Source organism: Labrus bergylta, chromosome 23 (assembly GCF_963930695.1).
Source record: "Labrus bergylta chromosome 23, fLabBer1.1, whole genome shotgun sequence".
NCBI classification, from domain to species: domain Eukaryota; kingdom Metazoa; phylum Chordata; class Actinopteri; order Labriformes; family Labridae; genus Labrus; species Labrus bergylta.
Genome location: NC_089217.1, coordinates 13,687,841 through 13,712,464, shown reverse-complemented (window position 1 = coordinate 13,712,464; position 24,624 = coordinate 13,687,841). Strand labels below are relative to the sequence as shown.

Genomic DNA, 24,624 nt, shown 5'->3' with positions numbered 1-24,624 from the left:
CCCCCACCCCCCCATCCCCCCATCCTCACAGGTAGTGGACTATTTTTACCTTTGCGCTCTCTCTCTCTCTCTCTCTCTCTCTCTTTCTCTCTTTCTCTCTTTCTCTCTCCCCCCCTCTCCTCCAGGTTGTTGTTTGTGTTCCCTGCTTGCTGACGGGAGTTTTTGAATGATTAAAGTAGGGGATCGAGAGCTTCTTCCTCTCGTCTCTTTAACTTTTCTTCCCCTCTTCATCCTTTCACCTTCTGTTCATCACAGTTAAGAAAAAGAAATAAACAAAAGGCGGATCCAGTGTGCGTGTTTAGGATGTGTGCGATCAAATATTCTTGAAAGGGGGTGATTAAGGCTCCTGTAGTTGCAGTTAAATCATTATAGTAGCCATATTCTTCATCACATCTTTTATTGATCCCTCGAGGAGTCCAAGCCGCTAATAATCAATGATTAAAGGTTCAAAACAATCAGCCCGCTCCTCCTCCTTTATCCTGCGCTCCTCCTTAGTGACCTCCTGACCTCTCTGTAATCATGAAAATACCCAAACGGTCCGCCATCGATACACCAGCACTCCCAGTTACAGAGCCCAGTCCCTCGTCTGAAATCAATGCTGCTGCATCTCAAACCTTTACAGTGAGTGGAAATGAAAATGTGTTTGAGATTTAACAGCCCGCAGAGGGTCGTTACGGAGCTGCAGGAGTCTTTTGGGACTTTTTTTAAGAGTCCCTCTGGGTGTAAATGAAGTGATTGTGTGAATGGATTCAGAATTAAAGTACTCATGCAAAGAGAGAACATCTGCAAAAAATAACCAATCAATCTAAATATGGTCGTTATTCTTGATTTTGCCGGTTTACTGAAATTATGCAGTGATGGACTAATTTTTGAAGATGTAATAATAACCGTTTTACGTTGGAGTTAGTAACCTGTTTTTTTATCTCTGCTGCTTCACCCTCCTTTTCTGTCTTCTTGTCTGTTCAGGTGAAAACTTGGAGCAGAGCCCGCTGAGGAGGACCTTCAAGTCCAAAGTTCTGGCCCGATACCCTGAGAACGTGGAGTGGAACCCGTTCGACCAGGATGCCGTCAACATGGTGGGTGGATTTGAACCCTTTCGATGCAGAAAAATGAATAGAATTGATTACAGAGTAAACCTTCCTCGAAAGCAGGAAGCGAGCTGCGGGATCAGAACAGGATTATTCTAACCAGCACTTTAAGGAGGAGGCACTCTTTGATCTCAGTGTTCCTGGATTGAGACACACAGGGCGTTTTTAAGGATCTTGGGTGACGGAGTGATAGTAAATCCTCTCCTATCTCTGTGGAGTTACACAGCGAGCTTTTCATACAGGCCAGGCACCAGGATTTAATGACTCGGGGGGCTGTTAAAAACCGCATTGGGGGCATTTTTATTTTCATAAAATAAATAAATTTAGCCTACCTATGCATTATCCCAGGGATGCGGGAAATAAAGGTGCAGAATGGGAGACGGTGCTTGAAAGTTATTGAAAAGTCCTTGAATTTGTTAGGGAATGTTTGATATGAAGGTGTTAAACTGTCAGTTCTGTCTGAGCCTGATGGAAACAACAGGAGGGAATTCTTCGTGTGTGTGTGTGTGTGTGTGTGTGTGTGTGTGTGTGTGTGTGTGTGTGTGTGTGTGTGTGTGTGTGTGTGTGTGTGTGTGTGTGTGTGTGTGTGTGTGTGTGTGTGTGTGTGTGTGTGTGTGTGTGTGTGTGTGTGTGTGTGTGTGTGTGTGTGTGTGTGTGTGTGTGTGTGTTAGGTGTTTGCATTTGTCATGATGGAAGGTCATCACTTATTTTTTTTTCCACCTGCCCCAGCGTCAGCTCTGTTGAATAATTCAGATTTGGTTCTCACCTTACGTTGGCATGGAAACGGGCCTCAGTGCAGCAGCTGAAACCCGACACCTGGCTGATTACGAGATGTCGAGGAAGACGGCCGCGTCGTCGTTTTTCAGAGTCATGTGACCTCCACAAGCTCCTTCTCCTCATCTTCTTTCTTCCTCTTTTTTTCCACCATCTACTCCTCACCTTTATCTTTGCTCATCCTCCTCCTTTGTCTCCCTTTTCTTTTGATCCCCCTCTTCCTTCCAACTCCTCTGTCTCCCCTTCTCTTTTCTACTCCTTTTCTTTCATTCTCCTCTTCATTACTACTCCTTCTCCTCGTCCTTATCCTCTTTTCTACTCCTCTGTCCTTCTCCTCGTCCACTTTTCTTCTCCTTTGTCTACCACCTCTTTCTCTTTCTCTTCCTCCACTTTCCTACTCTCCCTTTTTCTCCTCCTCCTCCTCCTTATTTTCTTCCTCTAACCTCCTCATCTATCCGTATCCCTGTGCCTTCTCTTCTTTCCTCCTCCTCCCTCCTGCTTCGATTCAACACCGGAGGAGGATAGAGTGTAATCACACCTCCTGCACCTGCAAGTCTGTCAGTAAAGCTCCTGTAGTGATTGTTTTCACATCCCATCACCCCATCGACACACACACACACACACACACACACGCACACACACACACACTGTTATTGTATTGCTGAAAATTGGATATTCTGAGGTATGATGAGGTTCGTTCAAGACACATCCCGTGAGAAAACTATAAAATTACAGATTTCTCTGGCTTTGATAACTGTTGGAAATTTTTGAGCTAATGTAACAAAATGTTTTATTTTCACTCAGGCCAACACACACATACCATCCAGCTAACATCATGTTCTGTGATTAAATGTGGCGTTCCACAGGGGTCAGTACTTAGACCACATTGGTTCTCTTATATATTCAGAAATTAAACAGAAATCAGTGAGTGTTTTTGATATTTATTGATTATTTTGAGACTTTTGGACCTTTACCCACCATACCCTGCTCAACCTCATTTGAGGTCCAAAACTTCAGCTCTCCTCTTCCCCTTTGTTCCAGCATATCTACCAAAAGACGATGCTTCTTACTGTTTCCTGCACTGTAAGGCATATGCTTTACCCTGCTTTAATTTGCCCTCGTTTCCCAACACACAAAACGTGCAACGGCTGAATAAGGTCACCCTTTCTTCCTCTTCTCCTGCACCGTGGAGGTGAAACCTGCATTTGTTGCTGTATCACACCTGGACCGTCACGTTGTTGTCTATCTTTAGAGCAACGCTGTGATTCTGAACACTGCTCAGCTCGTTCTGCAGCCGTCGCGTTTATGCTTACTCAACATGATGCTTTGCCAAATTTCCTCTCTGCCTTGTGTCAGAGCTGCAGCCTTTTTCTCACAGCTGTGTTTGATTTGATTACATTCCTCGGCTCAGCTGAAACATGTGAAATGTATTTGTTCACTAGGAGACAAAACTGAATAAATAATGTGACACAAAGGCGAGATGTGGAGGAGAGATGAGCCATCAGCAGTGATCAGTGAGACACACGACTAATGCGTAATCTAATCAGGTCACCAGGGCTGCGTGTGTGTGTTTTATTTGTTCTTTGTAAAGACAAAATGAACATAAATGGGAAACACATGCAAGAATGTTTGTGAAACCAGACACATTAATGTAAATGTATGTTTTTGTTCATGTCTGCAGACTCCTGAGCTCATACATATGCAGCTGATGTACGTGTGTGTGTGTGTGTGTGTGCAGAGCCGTGTGCACCGACACACTCGAGTGTGTTTATGTGTGTTGGCGCAGCTCCTCGCTCTGCAGCCACAGAAACATAATGAGGCTAATCAGTCAGATTTATTGCAGACTGCTCCTGCTGCAGACTGACTCTTCATATCGACGATTTATGAGGCTGTGGATCAAAGATCGGCTGTAAAAACATCCAAAAACAACCCAACACGTATTCCTTTTGGTTTCCTTTTCCTCTAAGACATGAACAACTGATGAGATATGTATTCACATGTGGGTTTCTTTGTTATGACTCTCAGGGGCAGATTAAAAACAATGGATTGTGGCCACTGATGGCACCTTGACTTGTGCATCACCTGCCTCTCCGATCTGCCCCTTCTGATTATGCTGATGATATTCGAGCGAAGACATCGGCATTAAGTTCTGCAGCTCAGTGCCATTCGCTCTTGTTTTGCATGGACAGAGGCTGCGTCTCCTCTTTGTGCAGCCGCCCTCTCATCCTGCCGGACCTCCTTTCTATCCTCGGACGGAGCAGCTCGTTTAACAGTTTATCATAACTCCAGCTTCACCGTCTGTAACGCAGCCTCCCTCCCTTCAGCAAGAGCAGCACACTTTAAAGGCTCATTGAATCTTCTGCAAGGTGTTTACAATAAGTTGGTTATTTTTGTTGCTTTTGCACAGCTATAGTCGCGGCAAAAGCTGCAAAATCCTTTAGTGAAACTACCCTGAAGTTGTTGAACATTAAAGCACTAAAAAGATGAATACCCCAATTTGTAGAATTTGGAAATGTGCAAAAGTTTTCTTTGCAGCTGTTTGACTCCTGTTCTCTCTCTCTCTCCTCACTCAGCTGTGTATGCCTAAAGGCCTGTCGTTCAGGACGCAGGCCGAGCCGCGGGAGACCCAGTTTCACTCCTTCATCATCACCAAGGAGGACGGCTCTCGGACCTACGGCTTCGTCCACACCTTCTACGAGGAGGTGACGAGCCCGCAGATCTGCTCTGCCATGCAGACGCTCTACCAGATGCACAACGCAGAAAACACCTCCTCCAACCCTCCCTCCTCCTCCTCCTCCTCCTCCTCCTCCTCCTCCTCCTCGAGCATGGACTCTCTGGCCAGCAGTTTAGACGAGGCCGACTCCCCCGCGTCGTCCTCCTCGTCGCGCAGGCCGGGTGGTTATGACTCATCACGGGACACTCTCTACGTGTCTAAAGCTCTGTGTCTGATCACGCCCATGCCCTTCATGCACGCCTCCCGCCGTTTCCTGTCCCAGATGCACCGAGCCGTCACCGACAGCTCCGCCCCTCCGCTGCCTCTGGAGAGCTACGTCCACAACATCCTGTACGAGGTGCCGCTGCCCGCTCCGGGACGCTCGCTCAAGTTCCACGGCGTGTACGAGCCCATCGTGTGTCAGAGACCCGGGCCGGGGGAGCTGCCCCTCGCCGACTTCCCCCTCGCCGAGACCTTCAGCCTCCTGGGGGTGGAGAACCTGGTCCAGGTGTTCACCTGCACCCTGCTGGAGATGCAGATCCTGCTCTACTCACAGGGTAAGAACGCAAGCTGAAATACCGTCAGGATCAGAGCTAGACTTCAGACGCACACACACAGGGACACACTGAACGTCTGAGGAGCTTTTCTGACTCATCAAAAGTTCATTTACACACATTAAACTTCCTCAAGCGTCACAATAACTTCATGTTTCTTTCAGAGACAAAGACAGATTGTCTCAAATGATCCTCCAGAGCTTCAGCTGCTCATGAGTCTGACGGAGAAGCGCAGCGATCAGATTTTCCTCTTCTAGGTTTCTCTTCATCCATTATTCAAAGCTGCAGTGATGCTCTGTTGTGCAGCAGGAGTGTGCGTGTGCGTTTGTGTGTGTGTGTGTGCGTGTGCGTGTGCGTGTGCGTGTGCGTGTGCGTGTGTGTGTGTGTGTGTGTGTGTGTGTGTGTTGCTCGCTGTGTGGTTGCACAAACAGAGAAGCTACTCAAAAGTAATTTTTTCACTGAGCTCGACGTTTGCTCCACATTTCTTCGTCCCACTCTTTCTCGGTTTCATTCTGTAGCATACACATTTCCTGCACATTTCAAAGGTTAGCACGTACACACAATACTTAAGCCCGACGCTAACGTCTGTATCTACAGTATCCTGCGGCGTGCACACGCGAGGGCCTGTCCCTGTGGAGACGATGAATCAGGTCAAATCTCTGATCTTTGTACAGCGTATGAAAAAGTATCCGTCTAAATCAGAATATGAAGCTGTGAAAGTCTTTAAACTTTGTACCTAGGGCTTCTATGTTTGACTCTCTGTTATTGAAACATGTATTGATATTGTTTGATCTTCATAAGAATCTAAATCTGGTGACCTGACAGCCCTTACCCACACCTTGCAGAATTCAAATGTAGACCCTCAAACTGTTTTCTCTTTCTACAATGCACCATAGATCCTCTTTTCCCTCAGGAGAGATTTCACTGCTCTGTCCTCTCAGTCAGAGCCGGAGGATTACAGTAGACGCTGCGATCCTATTGGCTGAGCGTTTCTCTGTACAGTACCGCAGCAGCGTGGCTGAGAGATTTCACGCTGTCAGTGGACAGAGGCGGAGATTAAAATGGGGCTTTAGGACAGTTTGTGTTTCATATTATTTTACGCTGGAACAGCTACAAATATCTGAACTCAAACTACAGAGGTCAGCGTCCAAATAGAATTAATCCGAAATAGATTTATTTAAATTCAGGGAATAAATCCACTGGCACAGAGCCGTTCTAGTTATAGAGGACAAGCTCCCTCTCTGACTCGATGGCACCAAACGTACAGAGGTTGAAACGCCCCCATCTTTCTTGCAGCAGTTTTTCTCTTTGCCCTGCTCCGATTTGACTTCCATGTAACCTCCCTCATGTCTCAAAAGAAGAGTTGGTTGTTGTTTTTTTTTTGGTAGAAAATACCGACACCTTTTATGAGGAACAGCGTTTGCATGCATCACATATGCATCACTTGTGAACAGCAGGAGGAAATATGGTCGAGAAAAGTTTGTGCAGAAGCAGAACGATGCCAGGAAACTGAACGTAAGCAGAACTGTAGGTTGACCTCGGATTGGCAGAAGAAAGTGGATGGATGGATTGTATGTCGGTTAAGTTAAGACACAATTGAGTGGAATCTCCGCGGCACGCCTCCTCCTCTCTCCCGTCACTCTTTGATGAAAATTAGGTCTCAGTATTATATTCATCACTGTCACCGTCAGAGGCGATCGCTCCTGAAGGAAAACGATTAAAAACCCCACCTCACTCCCCGTTTCATTCAAGTGTTCAACTTTTGTCATGGTTGGCATTCGGCCGGCGCTCTGACTGTGTGACATGTCTCTGCAAACGAGCCCTAATGCCTCTGTGATGAGGGTAAATTAGCCTGCGCAGGGCGCCGTTTGGCTTCAGGCGGATGATGGAGGGGTTCAGTTCAGGGAGCGACCCCTGGATGTTAATGAGACGCTGACCTGACATATGTTTCCTACGCTGCCCGGGATCAATCAACGAGTTATTACACCCGGACAGATAGAGCCATTATCAGCCTGAAGAGAGTGACGGGCATGTTGTCTCGTCCGATCATGATGTGGAGTGTTACAGTTTCACACTGACTCCACATGTCCTGTCCTGTTTTTCAGCTTCCTTCATGCTCGTCTCTGCAGCGTTTCGCTCTCACATATCAGATTGGTTTCTCTCTGAATGCTCGCTCACCTTTCACAGACTCTCGTCGTATTTCAGAGGGAGTTTCCTTCTACGATGCAGAAAGTGTCGTCAAAGATGAATCAGCTTCTTCCGAAAAGCAGCACTCACTTTGTAAGAAAAATTATGATTCAGTTAAAGAGTGTTCAGAGGAGAAGATAAAATCGCTCAGCGTGACAGTCTCTCTCTCCCCCCCCCCTCCCCGAGGCTCAGATGAGTGAGCTCTGATGTGAGAAAAGGAAAAACTCATGAGGTGTGAAAGAAGAAGCATTTTTACATGGTCGTGTTACAGAGAAGTGATAACGAGGGCAGCCGAGGTGATGAGGAGAGTGAACAGGTGAAGATTAATGTAACATCAAAGAGTCAACAGTCAGGCGTCCATGCACGCTGTGTTTCCCACAGAGAGGTCTAAGTGTGTGTGTTGAACCTGTGTGAACTTGAGGTAAAACAAATATAGATTTAGACGAGAGAACAGAAACACAGATGGTGATGTCCTTGCAGGCCGACCTACTTTCTTTGTCAAACAGCAGAAAACGTTCTGTTGAAACGCAGAAACGGAGTCGTTTCCGGAGAAAGGAGAGTTGAAGTGAAAACTGAGCTGATGCAGCGTGTTCCTCCGATAGTTATAATCAATCACGTCTTTCTCTCGATCCACTTGACTCCACTCACTGTGCCACATCATGTACCACGTCAGCAAGGACCAGAAAAAATTCAGTTGCAGTAGCCGATTTCAACCTGTAGAGGGACGCTATGCATGTTTCTAACACAATATGTCGAAATTCAATACTTTGTTCTCGCATGTCGAGATTTGGACCCCAATCGATCAACAACACGACTTAATAACCAAATACAGAGGTTTACAGCTGACATAAAAAGTGGTCGGGGGGTTTAGTCACTCTTTAAGATCCTGATGTCTGATGAGTGAAACATTTCTCTTCATTTAATAATACAGCAAGAATTAAAGCAGGAATGACTTGAAACAGTTAGCCAATCAGAAGGCTGGAAATGTTTAAAAGTCTTGCGTCGACAGGTAAAACAAAAAGTTCTTGCAGGCCGATTATACGAGAGTTTGGTTTGTTGCTGAACTGGAAAACAGATGAAAAAGTTGAAGTGATTGATGAATGACAACATTGTAGTAAGGTACAACTCATAAGGGACATTGGAGGACAGAACAGGACACATCTCACTGATTGGACCTTTAAAGTCCTCTTTCAGGGTGTTCAGTGAGTGTTTGCTAATTTTTAGAGATGGTTTTGCACGATCAAACCTGCAATCACAACAAGTGAGTAAAACATGTTGCTACAGATAAACGTGTCTAAAGGAGAAAGTTGCATCGTGTGAATCCTGTGGGGAAGTTTCAGGTGTGGTGAAACACAAAGAGAGGCCTGTGACAACAAGCCTGATGGCCTGTAATCATCTCTGCTGACTCTCATGACCTACAGAGAAAATGTGAATCACTCTCTTATCTGGAGTCGTTTTTTATCTCTACTTTCATATGATGTTTTATGGATTCATTAACCTTAAACGCGATCTCTGTGTTTTCTACAATGTAAGAGCACAAGTCAGTTTGACCTTCACCGTGCCGAGACTTTAAATCAAAGCTTCCTTTTTCTCTTCCTGTGTTCAGCTCTTTATCTTTTTCTCTCAGACACATGAATTAGAAACTCCTCCAGCCTCTGGAGGGGAGATAAAACACTCTTTCATGAGTGCTCTTATTGTTTAAACAGACGGGATTCTTTCTGTCCCCGCTGGAGAATGAAGGGCAGACAAATCCCTCTGTTCAAGTCTGCACCCAGCTTTATCTTTTGTCTTATGAGCTTCATACCTGTGTGGAAAACTGTTTCAACCTGCAGACAGTCTCTTTGACATGCTGACATTGTACTGAAGTGTACGAGGTAGAAATGTGAGTGTAAAGGTCTTTGATATGAGCCGAGTTTCTGCTCTGGGAACATGGAGTTTTTAATTTTTAAAGGTTTAGTTCTGGGCTTTTTTATGCCTTTATTTAACAGGGGGGGACAGGCAGATTCGAACCCGGGCCGCCCAAGTGGAGGACTTCAGCCTCCGTACACGGGGCATGCACACTAACCACTAGGCTCCTGGTGCTCTAGAACGTCCAGGTTTTAAACTTAAAATGTGAATGTGTGTTGCAGAAGTTAAGCTTACATTTATGCCCTCTGCATGAATGAAATCAAAACCTGAAATTTTCACACGATACCGGTTAGGCTCCATGTGTTAACTCTTTACCCCAGACTTTTTTTTTTCCCCCGTCCGGTCCAAAAGTAAAACTTCCACAAGAAGTCAAGGTTTGCTGATGTGTCAGTGCAGCAGGAAGTATTCAGAAGAAGTCGCTGTGAGCAATCATTCCACTGGTGTGCGACCGGTGCTATCTCCATGCTCAAAAATAAAGCGAATAAATACTATTTTCTGCTCGTCCCGTACGTTCTTATTCCCTCTGTGACGGCCCTCCCCTCAGCAGGGTCTGCAGCTGTGCTAGCAAAGCACTTTGCCCTTCTGTCTGCGTGTTGGTTTCCCTGCAGGTCCCTGGTGGGCGGTGTTCCATCACACCTGGGCAGACCTGGCCAGTCTCCCAGGTGTAGGTTACTTAAGATCTGGCAATCAACCCATTCACTCTCTCAATCGCTCTCAGCCTCTCATCATGACTAGGCAGCTCCTCGCCGCACCATGCTTGTTTTTAGTTTAACACCATACCACATGTAGCACACACTCAGCCGGGTCACGATGCGTCCTCTTTATGCCATGTCTTGCCTGCCTTCTGAGGCCCTCCACCTTGAGGGGAACTCTGACATTTTCTGGACAATTTCAGGGGTGCATTTGAGAAAACGTCTCGATCTGCTAAGGTCATGGCGTGCACACTCACCCGCTCCTCTTCATGACAAGCGGAGGAGCTGCGTGTCGTACAGCTGAATATAAATCTTGACCGTGTTTGGTTTGAGATGCTGCGGAGCTTAAAGCGTTTTCAGTCTCAGTGCAGACGCGCTTTATGTTCCTTTTTAAAGAGAGGAGGTCTCTCACTGATCTATAGGGAGTAAAACGTAATGACTAAGAGGGGGAGGGGTGCCTGGTAGAAGAGGGCAGCTGACTGGATAAATTGGTTTAACTCTGTCGTCTCTTATTGTTTTTCAGAGATCCAGATTAAACCGTGTCCGAGCGCCGGCTTTAATCTGTTTAGAGAGCAGGAGAGGGAATTTACTCGGACACACGTAATCGAAAAACTCCACCTCAGATTTTTTTTTTGTCTTTATTGCACATCGATACTCTCACATGTTATTGCATAAACCTCATATTGTTTTTTCTCCTCCCTCGGTCTGCGCCGCACGGACTTTAAAGTGCAAAGAAATCTTGATTACATAACTCAAATATTCACTAAAATCACGTCACTGATAGTTTAACAACAGCTGTTTGTGATTATCTGAATATGGATCAGGACTCCGTAGTCTCTCTGATTCAAGGAGCTTTATTTCCCTTTATTCAATTAGATTTCATACCGTCTCAAAGTGCTCTGTTATCACTTTTTAACGCCACGTTCGGGTCGTCATTATGACCTTTAATGAGCGCCTCGGGCTCTGCACAGCGCTGCATGTTTCATCTCTTGTTTCCCTCTCTCCTCCTCGCAGACTACCAGCGCTTGATGACGGTGGCCGAGGGCATCACCACGCTGCTGTTTCCCTTCCAGTGGCAGCACGTCTACGTCCCCATCCTGCCCGCGTCCCTGCTGCACTTCCTGGACGCTCCCGTCCCCTACCTGATGGGTCTGCAGTCCAAAGAGGGGACGGACCGCTCCAAACTGGAGCTGCCTCAGGAGGTAAATCTTTATTTATACTCATATCTGTTTGGTTAGGTCAGAATGTCCACTTTAACTTTCCAACTTAGAAGCTTCAAAGTTGATTTAATAGCACAATAACTTTAAGCAGGGAGAATGGCGTCTCTCTCTTGTCCACAGCGCTGCCTGATCGCCTGTTTACTGCAGTATGTAACTTTGGTAGCGGGCCGAGGTCATCTAATGAGACATGACAGGAGACATGAAGAGTCTCCCGCTCTGAGGGACATGTGAGAAAGAGCGACTCAGGAAGATTTCAGGGGGCAGGTCGTCCTGAAATTTTCTGTCAATTCTTAAGCGTGTGAAAGGTTCTTTAAGGCGTTTTCACACCTCACCTGTTTGGTTTCGGTTAAAATGAGCTCGAGTCCGTTTGCCAAGTGAGAACGGTTCGCTTGCTCTGGTGTGAAATCTGTCAATCAAACCCTGGTGCGGATCAAACAACCGTACAGAGACCGCTTGAAAAGAACGGTCTCTGTCTGCTTTGTTCTGACTCTTCTGCAGTTTGTTTGTAGTGAGATCATAAATCGACCTCGATCCGACCTAACTGCAGGAAGTAACCACCGTGGACCCTCTCTGTTCATCATCACTGAACATGTGTTACAGACCACAGGCAGCTTCAGGGGGAGGGAGCTTTAGGCACTGTTTGGGGGGGGGATGAGCAGGTCCTGGTTCAGGAGGATTAACGTGCTCCTTCTCCTGAACCGTCTTGATAAGCGTCTTCAGAGACTCCAGAACATCAACATATTATTTTCAAACTGTATCGTTTGCCTTCAGTGATTAAAAACAAACAATATAAAACATGATGAGCAGAGTAAAGTGTCATTGGAGCAACCACAGCCAATCAGGAGGCAGCTAGTCCTTGTTTACTTCAGGGAGTTCTACCACAAGAAAATCTGGGAGCGTTTTCCTCGCACATCATCACACATTCTGGTCCGCTTGTAAAAGTCCCGTGTGATTATGCAGCAAACAAACTGGTCGATGATTCAGACCAGAGCAAACGATCTAGAGGTGTAAGACTCTGTGAGGGCTTATAAAACATAAAGGAAGGATCCCACAGGTATAGGAAAACCAGTTCTGTATGTGACAGCATGCACAAGCTGCAGACACAGACGACCAGGATCCCCTTCAGCAGACAGAGTTACACATAATAAGACGGGGAATCCCCCTTTGTTTGTGTACAAATGCACCTGAAGGCAGCGCGAGTCTGAAGTGTATTTGCGTCGCTTTCTTCTTCTGTGATTTCAGTCGTGACATTGAGGAGCTGAATGAGTCTATGAGGTGTTTAAGGCAGTGTTTAGCTCAGCGCTGTGTTCCTCTCTCTCTCTCTCTCTCTCTCTCTCCGTGTGCTCTCTGTGTATTCATGTGTTAAAGTGAGATAAGGCCCTAACAAAGCCCAAACATCCCGGCTCGCCAGCTTCCGGCTCTGCTCACATCCCCGACTCCCAGCGCTCGTTAATCCGGAAAATTCAGTGAGGATGCTAATGATCGCAGCCAGCGCAGGATGCTGCTGCTGCTGCTGTCTCCCCTCCTCTCCTCCCCCCCCACACGGAGTCCCCCCCCCGCTTCCCCAGAATCTCCCCCTCGCGTTTGTGAATGATCCTTTGAAGTGGAGGTGACCCAGAAATGTGCTGATGATGAAAGAGCGGCCTGAAGCTCCGCAGAGAGACGGAGATGTGGATGTAATTGGGGAACGAGTGCCAGACAAGATTTGCCTTTTTGAACCCTGAGCTTCAATCCAGCTTCTCTTCTTCTGTTTACCTCGTGTCAAAAGATAACAAGAATGATGTTTTCACTGCAGGCACGATGACTTTATCGTCCTCTTTTCTCTGTTTGTGCTTAAACAAGTCTTAAGATCCAAACCGGGGCAGCTTCTCTGGGTAAAGAAATGTTTGAGTGTGCATCAGTTCTGTCTGAATCACTGAACTGCTAACAATCCTTCAGAGGCTGAGAAGCTGCACTTATATCAGGCACAGTCATTTTCTGCACGAGTCGGACGCCGTGATCATGGTTATTAGACTTCAGCTCTCTTCAGTGTTTTGAATTTGGACTGCAGTACCCATTTTAAACACTAGGTGCCAGTTACATATTGCTCCTTTCGACCTTGCAATCGGTGTAGATCAGTGTTCAGTAGTTTTCTGAAATGTACCTGAGGGTCGGGTTTGCTCGGGTAAAATGAAATCAACAGTTTCACATCAGTCCCATAAACGGTTAAAACGTCCCGACTACGTGTTTGTTTGTTGTTTGGTGGCTGTTTTGTTGAAAGAAAAGGCTCAGCGCTTCAATAAGAATGATCCGATTTTGTGGGTATGTTGCACTTTCGGCGATTGGCCCGACCAACAGCTGATTTTTGAAGTCTAATGATCTCTATTTATACAGAACCAGCTTCAGTCTCCTGTAAATGTAGCTGCACACTGACCTTCAGATTTCACTCTGCAGCTCGTCTCTCCCTCCTGAGTTTAAAGCTGAATCCATCTCTGGTGTGTTCTGTCTCGTAGTTGAAGAGGAGTCACATCTGTGCGTCAATAAGTGATTTAAATCTCTCAAAGGTCTTAGCTTTAATCCGCTATGAGAGTGTGACGCTAACTCCATTGTGTCAGATTAAGGTTGTGTGTTTTTATCAATCACACTCTGACCTACATTCTCACTGTGAGTCATACCTGTCCACGAGCTAAGTTAATGTAGGCTTAAGTGAGGAACACAAAGGCTAACCTTAGCATTAGCGAACGTGTTAGGTAATGTGCCTCGTCTTCTAGAACGTGATTTCTGTTAACAGCCGTAACGACGAGTAGCACAAATGCGCTGGACCAGTGTAGATCGGACTTCCAGGAAGGTTTGGAAAACCAGCGGCAACACCTGTAGAGCGATGTGATCGGCGCAAGTGTTGCTGGGAAAATGGAGACGCACAGTGACGTAATGTCCTGCCCCCCTTGCCGGCTCCAGTCCGAGGAAAAGCAGACCGGTTCTCCTGACGCTTCTATCATTGAACCAATGTAATGTGGGGGGGTGCCTCAAAACCACCTACAGTCTCTGGTCCAAACAAATCCAGAGCATTCAGGAGCAGAATCTAAAGTTAGAAGGAGGACATACTGGCTGCTGCATTGTTGTCAGAGAAGCCAGCCCTTCAACATAGCATGTTTCCTTGGACATTTAAAATAATGGAGAATGAATACACAGATATGTAACTCATTTAGTGAAATTAAATCATCAAACTCGTCTTTCTAATGTTTCTGTTTTCAAAAGCCTCTCCTAGGATACTGGGATTTGTGTTGTCTGAAATGTGCGTCACAGTGATTTTATTTACAAGGTTTGTTGTCTGTTTCTCAGTGTTTTTATCTTTGTCTCTCTTAGGCCAATCTGTGTTTTGTGGACATTGACAACCACTACATCGAGCTCCCGGAGGACTTCCCTCACTTCCCCAACGAGTCCGAGTTCGTCCAGGAGCTCAGCGAGGTTCTGCTCAGCTTCGGTATTTCCGCAATCTCTGGGGCCCCGCCACGGACCCGCACACCGGGAAGCGCCCCCGGCAGCGCCCCCTCCACCCCCGGCCGGGAAAGAAGGACTGCCGTTCTCCGTCAGCTCGAGGACGACGGGCGAAACGGGAACCTGGCGGGCGAGGAGCTGGCTGTGCTGGAGCTGCTGCAGGGGAACGCCACGCTGGAGAGGCTGCAGGCGCTGACCAAACGCACGGGGGTGACGGTGGCTCGTGTGGACGCCTTGAGGGCGCGGATCAAAAGTCAGAGCATCGAGGGGCAGGGGGGCCGAACTGCAGCTGAAGAGGAGGAGCTGAGGAACGCCAAGCTGAACGTGCAGCTGAGGGAGGTGTTCGCCAGCCGCTTCATCACCATGTTCGCCGACTATGAAGCCTTCGTCATCCAGAGCGCGCCTGACCTCGAGTCCTGGCTCACCAACAGGGAGCAGATGCACAACTTCGATAAGGTCTGTATTTATGTTTTTTTTTTTTGTCTTCTCCCTCCTGGTTTGTTTTTCTGCTGAAGCTGCAGAGACAAAAAGCAGAGAATTGGTTATCTGGTTTATTCTGCGAGGTCTGAATTGGATCGAGCGCGTGTGTCAAATTGGAAAACAAATATATTCTGACATGTTGGGTACCTGAACCCACCGCGGTGCAGAGGTTGTAAATGGAATTGTTTGCATACTCCATCCATCCAGTGATTTCCCTCGTGAATTGCAGAAATGTCGTCTGCACAGTCTGTACTGAAAACAGGCTGCATAGGTTTAAGTTTGTATCATATACATGCATCAGCTATGTAAAGGTCGACCTTTATTTGGGACTGGAAGATATTCTAAGGTTGACCTTTTGCAGACATATATCTCATATGTCAGCCTTTGTTGATGTCTGATATATGGCGTATGGTATGATGACAGAAGCCCGTCCCTACATGCTGCTTAAAATACTTCAATATCCTGAACTCAGTTAATCTTTTCTCCCCGGCCTCAGCACTTTTATTCACCAATACTGTGAATTAATACAAAGAACTCATGGTGTGTTTGGTAGAGGTGGGGGAAAAAACGATTTCTGTAAAAATCGAGATTCTTATCTTGTGAGGTTTTAAATCGATTCATAACTTCCAAAAATTGATTTATTTTTTGGCTAATCGGTCACCTCCCTCTTGTATGCCAAATGGAGCAGCAGGAAATTCAGCCAGTCTCACAGATGACTGGAGTCGATCCTGAAGTATGGACTAATTCAAAAAATAGACTTTGAATCCAGAATCGTTTTGAATCGAATATAGATCCTGAATCGAATCGTGACCCATAGAATCTAAATCTAAATCGAATCGAGAGACACCCAAAGATTCCCAGCCCTTGTGTTTGGTGCCATTAACATATTTTATTCTTATTCTGTATTCCCTTTCTCATGCTGTTATGGAATATTCTGTGCATAAGTTGTGAACATATCCACTTCATTTTGTTGTGAAATTCCTTTTTTTAAGCCTTTAGTTTGGCCCAAGCAGCAAAAAAGAATCATTCAGGCTTCGTCCATTCATATTTACAGTCGATGGTAAGACCCTGCAGGTGTCACATCAGGGTGAAGAGGTGTGAAGCTGGAGAGGAGCAAGGGGTTAGCAAACTCTAGTTTAACTGTTGGGCCAGAGTTAGCAATATAGCAAATTAACCATTCTCTCCAAGATGGTTCCATTCAAAGGCTCAAATCAGTGATCACATGACTGGTGTGGCTTGAGCCATGATTTAAGTTTAGTTTTTAAAAACACTGAAGCTCATGCAGACTCTGATACAGGTGGGGATGGAGTTGCACCTTTCAGTGTTTCTGCTGCTCTCACTGAAAGAGCTGATTGTCAGAAACAAGCTGTGCAAACTTAAAGACATGAACAGCTGACTCATCAGTGTATTTTAGTCGATTATTACTTCATTGACCTTTAATGTTTTTCCAAATGTCAAAAATATGAAACTTAGAGCAGCCCAACCCCCTTCCATTTGTCCAGGTAATTGTTGCTCTGGGGAAAAGTTAAAGACGTTCCTCACATTTATTGGACAGTAAAAAATATCTCCATCCTTGTTTTTTGCTTCAGGCCTCCTTCCTGTCCGACCAGCCCGAGCCGTACCTGCCCTTCCTCTCCCACTTCATCGAGACGCAGATGTTCGCCACCTTCATCGACAACAAGATCATGTCGCAGTGGGAGGAGAAGGAGCCGCTGCTGCGAGTCTTCGACACCCGCATCGACAAAGCTCGTCTCTACAACGTCCGCGCTCCGAGTCTCCGATCGTCCAGCTACCAGAGGTGCTCCGTCCTGAAGGAGGCCGGTAAGCCGAGAAGGGAGGGACGTGAGGGCTAAGATGTGTTCGAGACGACACAGAAAACATGATTTATATTCAATTACAACAGATTCAGGGCTTAAGACACTTTTGAAAATGTATTTAAAAGTCCCACTGAGACTCAGCCAAGAATAACAGTTTTATTTTACAGACCCTGGCAAAACGACCAAAAACACATATATCTATGAAATACAAGTCAAATCTAAACATTTTTGACAATGCAAATATCTAAAAGTCATGACCCATCATGTGTGCAGAGCAGTAATCTGTCATCAGCTTAGACATTTTTTTTTGGGTTATTTCTGTAAGTAGTAAACAATAACGGGCCCAGAAGTGAACCTTGGGGACCTTTTTATGGATTTAGTACCTCTGATTTAGCTAGTTTTATCTGAACATCCTGGTTTCTTCATGTGATATATCTGCAAACCAGCAGCTTCTTGAATAGTAGTGGGTTTTGATATGCGGCAAAGCAGCGTGCGTCACAGTCTGTCCTTCAAAAGCATCTCCATCGTCCATTAGCTGAGGGCAGAAACACTCCTCCTCCTCCTCCTCCTCCTGACCTCTCTTGTCTTTCATTTCTCCTCGCAAAGCAGCTCGGGCTCTCCCCAGCGACCAGAGAAACCCTCTCCTCTCATTTCTCCACCCAGCAAACACTCCATCACTCTATATCTCACATAATAAGCACAAACACATTCGCTCTGCTGGAGTGTTTGGCCGGGGGTTTTTTTTTCTTCTTCTACTGATTTTTCTTAATTAGTGCTGCTTGACTTTCCCTTGGTTAAGCCTTTAATTGGTGCTGAATGTGCAGAGTGAGGCTGGAGGTCAGACTCAGGACTGACTCAGACTGTTGGAGGCTGACGGGGGATCTAGCATGTGTTGGTTTGTGGTGTAAGGATATTTGTCAAACAGGAAACGAGCAGAGGAAATGTATAAAAAATAAGGAAAAATAAAAAAGTGTGTCCTGGTTTCTCTCTAACACAACAAGATCTGAGAAGAGTGATACCGGTGGGATGAATTCACCATATTAATTCTGCTATTTCAGCCCTGCTCAGAACAGGCTGTTTCTGTGTCTGTAGCTTTAAATGTAAATGAGCTGTGTCTGACCACGCCCCCTCTCTGGAAGGGCTTGGGAGGCTCGGGCTTTCTTGCTGAGAAGGCAGACTCAGAGGGCAGAACAAACACCTAGCTGTGGGAGTGTCACCCACCTGTGGGACGGGTTACTGCTCTTTGTGATGTCATGAAGGGAAAATCTCCAAACTGCCTGTTTGAGCACACATTTTCTGAAAAGTGGAGCAGGCAGAAGATGGAGAGGATGGACTTTTCTTATAATATGGGGGATTTGTAGACAGACTAGGGACACATATTAGTGTTGGAGAAACATGGTGAAGTGGATTTTGCAGAATATGTGACCTTTAAATCACAGATTTTGTTAATGGAGTTTGGTGGGCATGAAAGGAGAGATTTTGAAATCAACTTTTGGATTGAAGGTGGAACAGCTGTATAGATCATTTTGGATGGATATATTTCAGACGTGCTGTGATTCTTCAAACTGATCCAGATGTGAACAGTTTCAGTCTGAATCGACTGACTTCAACTGAAGTCTGACTCTGTTGTCGTCAGTTTTGCAGCATTTCACAGCTTTATTTTCCGTCTTCTCTGAAACTTATCAGGATTGTCGTTTCAGCTGCCAGCTCCTCTCTTTTTACTCGAGCATGTCATCTCCTCTTGACCCTCGTTGTTTCGCTCTCCTGCTCCACCGATGTAAAGCTCTAATTGCTTAAGGTGAGATCATTTGTGTGCGATGGTGCATTCAGGTACACAATCACTCAGACAAAAGGCAGCGTTTCCCTCCGCCTGCCCGTCTGGCGTCTCGCTCCGGTGCCTCCGCTCACCGCAGAGCTGCGATCAACGCTGCAGCTCCTGTCAGATAAAAAAAACAAACAAGTTCAATGTTAGAGCGAGGCAACGCAACCTCAGACAGCTCAACAACACGCAGACAGACGGGCGATAAGAGTGTGTGTGCTGCTGCAGGTGAAGGACACCGAGGGAACAGACTGAGCGTGTTTGTGGATATCAGGACGGAGAGAGAGAGAAGAGATAAGATGAAACAACATTTCATCTGTGATTTATAATGTCCTGTTTGTCAGGGAAGCTTTTCTTCTCTAGACTGGTGGTGTTCTCCATCTGCCCTGCTCTTATTGCTACACGCACACTCAGCAGCTGAAATGTCTAAAAACATGTTTGTTGTCCTTCTCAGAAGTCCTCTCGGGGTAAAGTTCAGAGAACAAACAGCACGTGCTCTGGTACCAAATAGAACATATTGAAGTACATAACTCTCTCTGTAAGAAAAAACATGGTTTCACATGTGAGAATTAAATTCAGAGTCTCAACTTCTCAAATTGAACACACAATCAGTGAAATTAAATCCAATCACTGATCGGCAGCAATGGAGTTTGTTAATCATCGCTGCGTTGTCGACTCTTTAGAGTGATTTTCTGTGTCAGGACTCTTGAAAAATCCACACAAAATGTGAACTAGACCCATCCAGTCCTTTGTTTGTGGTCTGTATAAGTCATACAACACAGAGAAAAATGCTCTGTTTGAAATTTGCTCTCCTTGTGATGTCACATTACATTTAAAGAGACACATACACCAAAACGGAGCGTTCTGAGAGAGCTGGTTTATACAGGCTCACAAACCTCCTCTGGTGCTTGATTCATGATATATTTTGACCAAAGCACAGCACAGATGTTTCATTTAGACCACAGGGGGACTGTTTGAAAAGGTGGAGAAGGGGGATGATATGTCCTCTTTAATGCATTCTGTCTGCTCTTTTTAACCTTGAATTTGTATTGAGACGGTGTTGTATGTAGCTATTGGAACACTGAATCTCCTGTCTGCACAACAAATGTACATTTCTTGGTACCAATAAAGAAACCTTGAACTTTAAACCTTGATTTGATCCCGTGTCTCCTGCAGCTCAGGCCATCGAGCAGCGTCTGATGAAGATCGACCACACCGCCATCCACCCTCACCTGCTCGACATGAAGATCGGTCAGGGCAAATACGAGCAGGGCTTCTTCCCCAAGCTGCAGGCCGACGTGCTCAACACGGGACCAAGCAACAACAAGTGAGTCAGGGTCCAAGTCATGACTGAGAAAAACTCCTGAAACCAAAAGATGAAGTCAGAATGTTTCTCTTATCTGGCTCGCTGGGCTCATTTTTACACCGATTCATGCTCGTGTAACCACGTTGGGATTAAAGCTTATTTTCCAACAAGGCGCCTCAGGCAGAGGGGTCGGAGAGAAAGCAATTTTCTGTCATTTTCAAATGGTATGACAGTTGTTGAAACTATCTGTTTTATGTTTGCAGGTGGTCTCACAGGACGGCGACGACTCAGCGACGGAACGACCGACACCGACAGCAATCAGAGCATCTAACCCTCGACAACGACCTGAAGGAGGTAAAAATAAAACTCCTAACAACCGACCTGCAGCCTGCCATGTGTCCTCCTCTCTTCTGTTATGTTTTGCATTTTTATTTCTCTCTGTTCATGTCGTGGCGTCATATTTCTGTTCTGTTCCTCAATTATTTTGTTTCTTTCGTCCTTCATGTGCATGCTGCGCCCGTCTTCTGTTTTCTTTCCCGTTCTTCTCTTTCGTTCCTGTCTGGTTCTGGTCTGTGATGGGGTCTGGTGGTACCCCCTCCTCCTCCTCCTCCTCCTGCTCCTCCTCAGCAGGTGGAGGGTTGTCTCGTCCTGCAGAACTCCATGGCGTTTTGGGAGTGGGACAAAGCGTCCCCTCCGCCTATCAAACCGCCTAAAAAATCTGCCTCTGCGTCCTGTCTGGTACGTGGAGGAGCTGCTTTTGTCGTGATGACCCCCACCACCTCCACCCCCACCCCCACCTCCACACCATGCATTATTACCCAGTGTTCCCACTATAGAACATGAATAAGTACTACAACAACTAGATGAACAACAGTTTAAAGCCTCGCTGCTTTTTTAACCAGAATTCACCAGATTTGGATGAGAGGGTGGAGCTCACAGAGACACAGATTATTAGTCTGATATTTACATGAACAAATCTCCACAACAGCAAAAACATGGCCCAGAAGTTAAAGCTCAGCGAGCTGAGGTGACACCTAGCAGCTCCCACCTGTCACTCAAAGAGGCCACGCCCCCTAATTCTACATCACTTTAAGCCTTAATATAATGTAAACAGGTTAATTGTATAAACAGCCCCTACAGTCGTCATGAAGAGAGAAATGAGACCCAATCTGTTTTTGTACCAGGCTGTAAACATTTTTATTTCTGCTGTAAAGATGGACATTTTAACATGGGGCTCTATGGGGACTGACTCACTGCAGGAGACAGACTCTAGTGGACACTGGAGGAACTGCACTTTTTTGGCACTTTCATGTTGACTGTATTTTTTTCAGCTGCAGAGGTAGCTGCTTGAGTCCTGCCTGTTTTGAGGGCTGAAAGTGTAAATTAACCACCTCCCGACACACACACTAACTCTTTAGCTCCTGCTGTTCACTCCTCTCCTGTGTCACCTCCTCCCCTGGTAAGACGCAGAAATCTACTCCGCTGTAGTGTTTGATTTTCACAGCTTCTCACACACACATACAAAACAAACGTGTATCTTGTCTTGTCATGACATAACCAAAGCTCTTAAACTGTACCACAGGTGTGTTTATAAAGTTTAGCATCCGTCAGACACAATCTGATTATTGCTGTGGTTTTGATCAGAGAGGATGTTTTCTTCTGTCTGATCCTCAGAAGTACATGCAGGAGGCCCGCAGCCTGCAGAAGAACCTGAGGCAGCCCAAACTGTCCGATCTGTCCCCCGCCGTCATCGCTCAGACCAACTGGAAGTTTGTGGAGGGACTGCTCAAGGAGTGTCGCGTGAAGGTGAAACACAACCACCACAACATGACAAAAAATACTTTAAAACAACCTGAGATTCAGCAGAACAAAATCAGCTGATCATCTTTACTCGAGGCCGGTCACCCGCCCTTCAAACCCTGTGTGTTTGTGTATCATTAAAGGGTCCTGTTGATTGTTCTCACATTGTGTGTGTGTGTGTGTGTGTGTGTGTGTGTGTGTGTGTGTGTGTGTGTGTGTGTGTGTGTGTGTGTGTGTGTGTGTGTGTGTGTGTGTGTGTGTGTGTGTGTGTGTGTGTGTGTGTGTGTGTGTGTGTGTGTGTGTGTGTGTGTGTGTGTGTGTGCGTGCGTGTGTGTTCAGACAAAGCGGATGCTGGTGGCGAAGATGGGCCGGGAGGCGGTGGAGCTCGGACATGGTGAAGCAAACATCACGGGGCTGGAGGAGAACACTCTGATCGCCAGCCTGTGTGACCTGCTGGAGAGAATCTGGAGCCACGGGCTGCAAGTTAAACAGGTCAGCACACACACACACACAAACAAACACACACACACACATTTGTTTTTGAGACTTGGGAACATAGTGGTGATCTGTGATCCGTTCTGATCAAGCAGAGTCTCATTGAGAACATGACAGTATTTAATTAGTGCATGTATTCGGTGTGGATATAATTCAGTGTTTTTTTGCGGACAAACCGAGGCGGCTCATAAAGCGTTGATATTTCAGTGTGCATGATTACTTTTTTCACAGAAAACTCTTTAAATATAAAGATATTAGCAGGAGGAGCTGCATAGGTAAACACAGACTACATATTTTTCACTCCGACTTCCCCTGGATTTTCTCCTCCAGCCTCCTCGTATTTAATCTGCAGAAAGTCAGAGTGAGCTGATGTGAGAACGCAGCAGGATGTAATCCGTGCAACATAACAAAACTGCAAATTACAAAACCAAGACAGCAGAATTATATCAGCTTCAGAGAAAAATAGCCGAATGAACCCTTTAAATCAAACTTTTTCCTGCAGAGAAAACGATCTCTGCGGCTGAAGCAATCCGGCAAAGAAAGTCCAAAACTTTTACGAGACATTTCGAGCTTCAAGAGGTTTTAAAATAGTGTAATTCTCCTCTAAACACGAGTAGAGCTTTATTCTGTCGCTGCACGTGCAGAATAATCAGATTTATGGTAAAGGAGATGTGATGTCACACGCTCGCGGCTGCTGTCAGAATAAACACCCGGTGGTTAATCAGGTATTTACGAACACATTGGATATTAAGGCTAAGAGGTTATTGCCTCAAAAATCCTCTTTTTGTGCGTGTGTGTGCGTGTGTGTGCGTGTGTGTGCGTGTGTGTGCGTGTGTGTGCGCGCGTGTGCGCGCGTGTGTGCGCGTGTGTGCGCGTGTGTGCGTGTGTGTGCGTGTGCGTGTGTGTGCGCGCGTGTGCGCGCGTGTGCGCGCGTGTGTGCGTGTGTGTGCGCGTGTGTGCGTGTGTGTGCGCGTGTGTGCGTGTGTGTGCGTGTGTGTGCGCGCGTGTGTGCGTGCGTGCGTGCGCGTGTGTGTGTAATTCTTGCCGTCATCTGTGAACGCGTTAGCTCTCTTTGTGTGCTGTAATTTTCGGACACTCACACAATCCTCTCTGACCTCTCAGGGGAAGTCGGCTCTGTGGTCCCACCTGCTGCACTACCAGGCCCGGGAGGAGAAGCTGGAGCAGCAGGCCGAGTCTCCAGGTGAGAGAGAGAGAGAGAGAGAGAGAGAGAGACACACACACACACACACACACACACACACACACACACACACACACACACACACACACACACACACACACACACACTGACTGTCCTGCTCTGTCTTAATTTTGTGAAACTGAATCCTGTGTATCTCCTCGCAGTGTCGAATGTTCCTGAGAGGAGGAAGTCTGAAAGCTCCATTGGGATGCCGTACCTTCGAGTGTCTCTCATTCAGGACATGAGGTACTCGCTGCTGCCATCTAGTGGTGGAAAGATATCTAATGTAATATACTGTATATCTAATAAAACTTCACTCGCTGATCAAAGCGGGAAGACTGAAAGTTAATGATGGTGGTTAACCTCTCCTCCTATGCCTGAAACGTGTTGATCACATTGATTCTGAGAGCTTTCTTCTTTAAGTGTGTCGCTTGTCCCTCCGCCGTTCCTCTCTTCAGGCACATCCAGAGCATGTCAGAGATAAAGACGGACGTGGGACGAGCGAGGGCCTGGATCCGTCTGTCCCTGGAGAAGAAGCTGCTCTCTCAGCACCTCAAGCAGCTGCTGTGCCGACAAGCCTTAACCAAGTGAGCACACACACACACACACACACACACATTCACACTTTTATCGACAGGTCAGATTGATCCATGTTCCTGTCTGAGCTGCATCTGTGCTAACATCGCTGTTTAGATTCCTCAATCAAGACACTCTCGTGTTTTATCAAACGGGAGGATTTCCATGTTTGAAGTGAGAGCTTTTGTTACTCCTCTTTTGACGCTCATTGCTCTTTATCGGGGAACAAAGGGGTCCACATGTGAAGCTGACGAAACAACTCCTTTTCTCTTGTGACAGGGAAACTTTGTAATAAAGTTTTTTTTTTTTAAATGATCTGATTTCCTGCCGTGTGTCCTCAGGAAGCTGTACAAGCGTTACGCCTTCCTGCGCTGCGAGGAGGAGAAGGAGCAGTTCCTCTTCCACCTCCTCTCTCTGAACGCCGTCGACTACTTCTGCTTCACCAGCGTCTTCACCACCATCAGTGAGTGCCCCCTTTAGCAGCATGTGACCTCTGACCTCAGCTCCCTTCAATCAC

General features: G+C 46.3%; 1 protein-coding gene across 3 annotated transcripts in view; it reads left to right on the top strand.

Moving 5' to 3' along the window:
• dennd5b (DENN/MADD domain containing 5B) overlaps window positions 1-24,624 on the top strand; it is a 59,241-nt gene that overhangs the window by 26,699 nt on the left and 7,918 nt on the right. For 2 of the 3 annotated variants that reach the window (XM_065951165.1, XM_020634770.3), the window contains 13 exons: window positions 967-1,076; window positions 4,436-5,132; window positions 10,931-11,118; window positions 14,482-15,069; window positions 16,683-16,914; window positions 19,906-20,056; window positions 20,299-20,389; window positions 21,710-21,841; window positions 22,175-22,327; window positions 23,453-23,531; window positions 23,696-23,777; window positions 23,990-24,118; window positions 24,449-24,570. In XM_065951165.1, the coding sequence (XP_065807237.1) occupies window positions 967-1,076; window positions 4,436-5,132; window positions 10,931-11,118; window positions 14,482-15,069; window positions 16,683-16,914; window positions 19,906-20,056; window positions 20,299-20,389; window positions 21,710-21,841; window positions 22,175-22,327; window positions 23,453-23,531; window positions 23,696-23,777; window positions 23,990-24,118; window positions 24,449-24,570 (2,754 nt within the window). The remainder of the gene's footprint in view (window positions 1-966; window positions 1,077-4,435; window positions 5,133-10,930; window positions 11,119-14,481; window positions 15,070-16,682; window positions 16,915-19,905; window positions 20,057-20,298; window positions 20,390-21,709; window positions 21,842-22,174; window positions 22,328-23,452; window positions 23,532-23,695; window positions 23,778-23,989; window positions 24,119-24,448; window positions 24,571-24,624) is intronic. The other variant, XM_065951164.1, reaches the window with a different exon arrangement.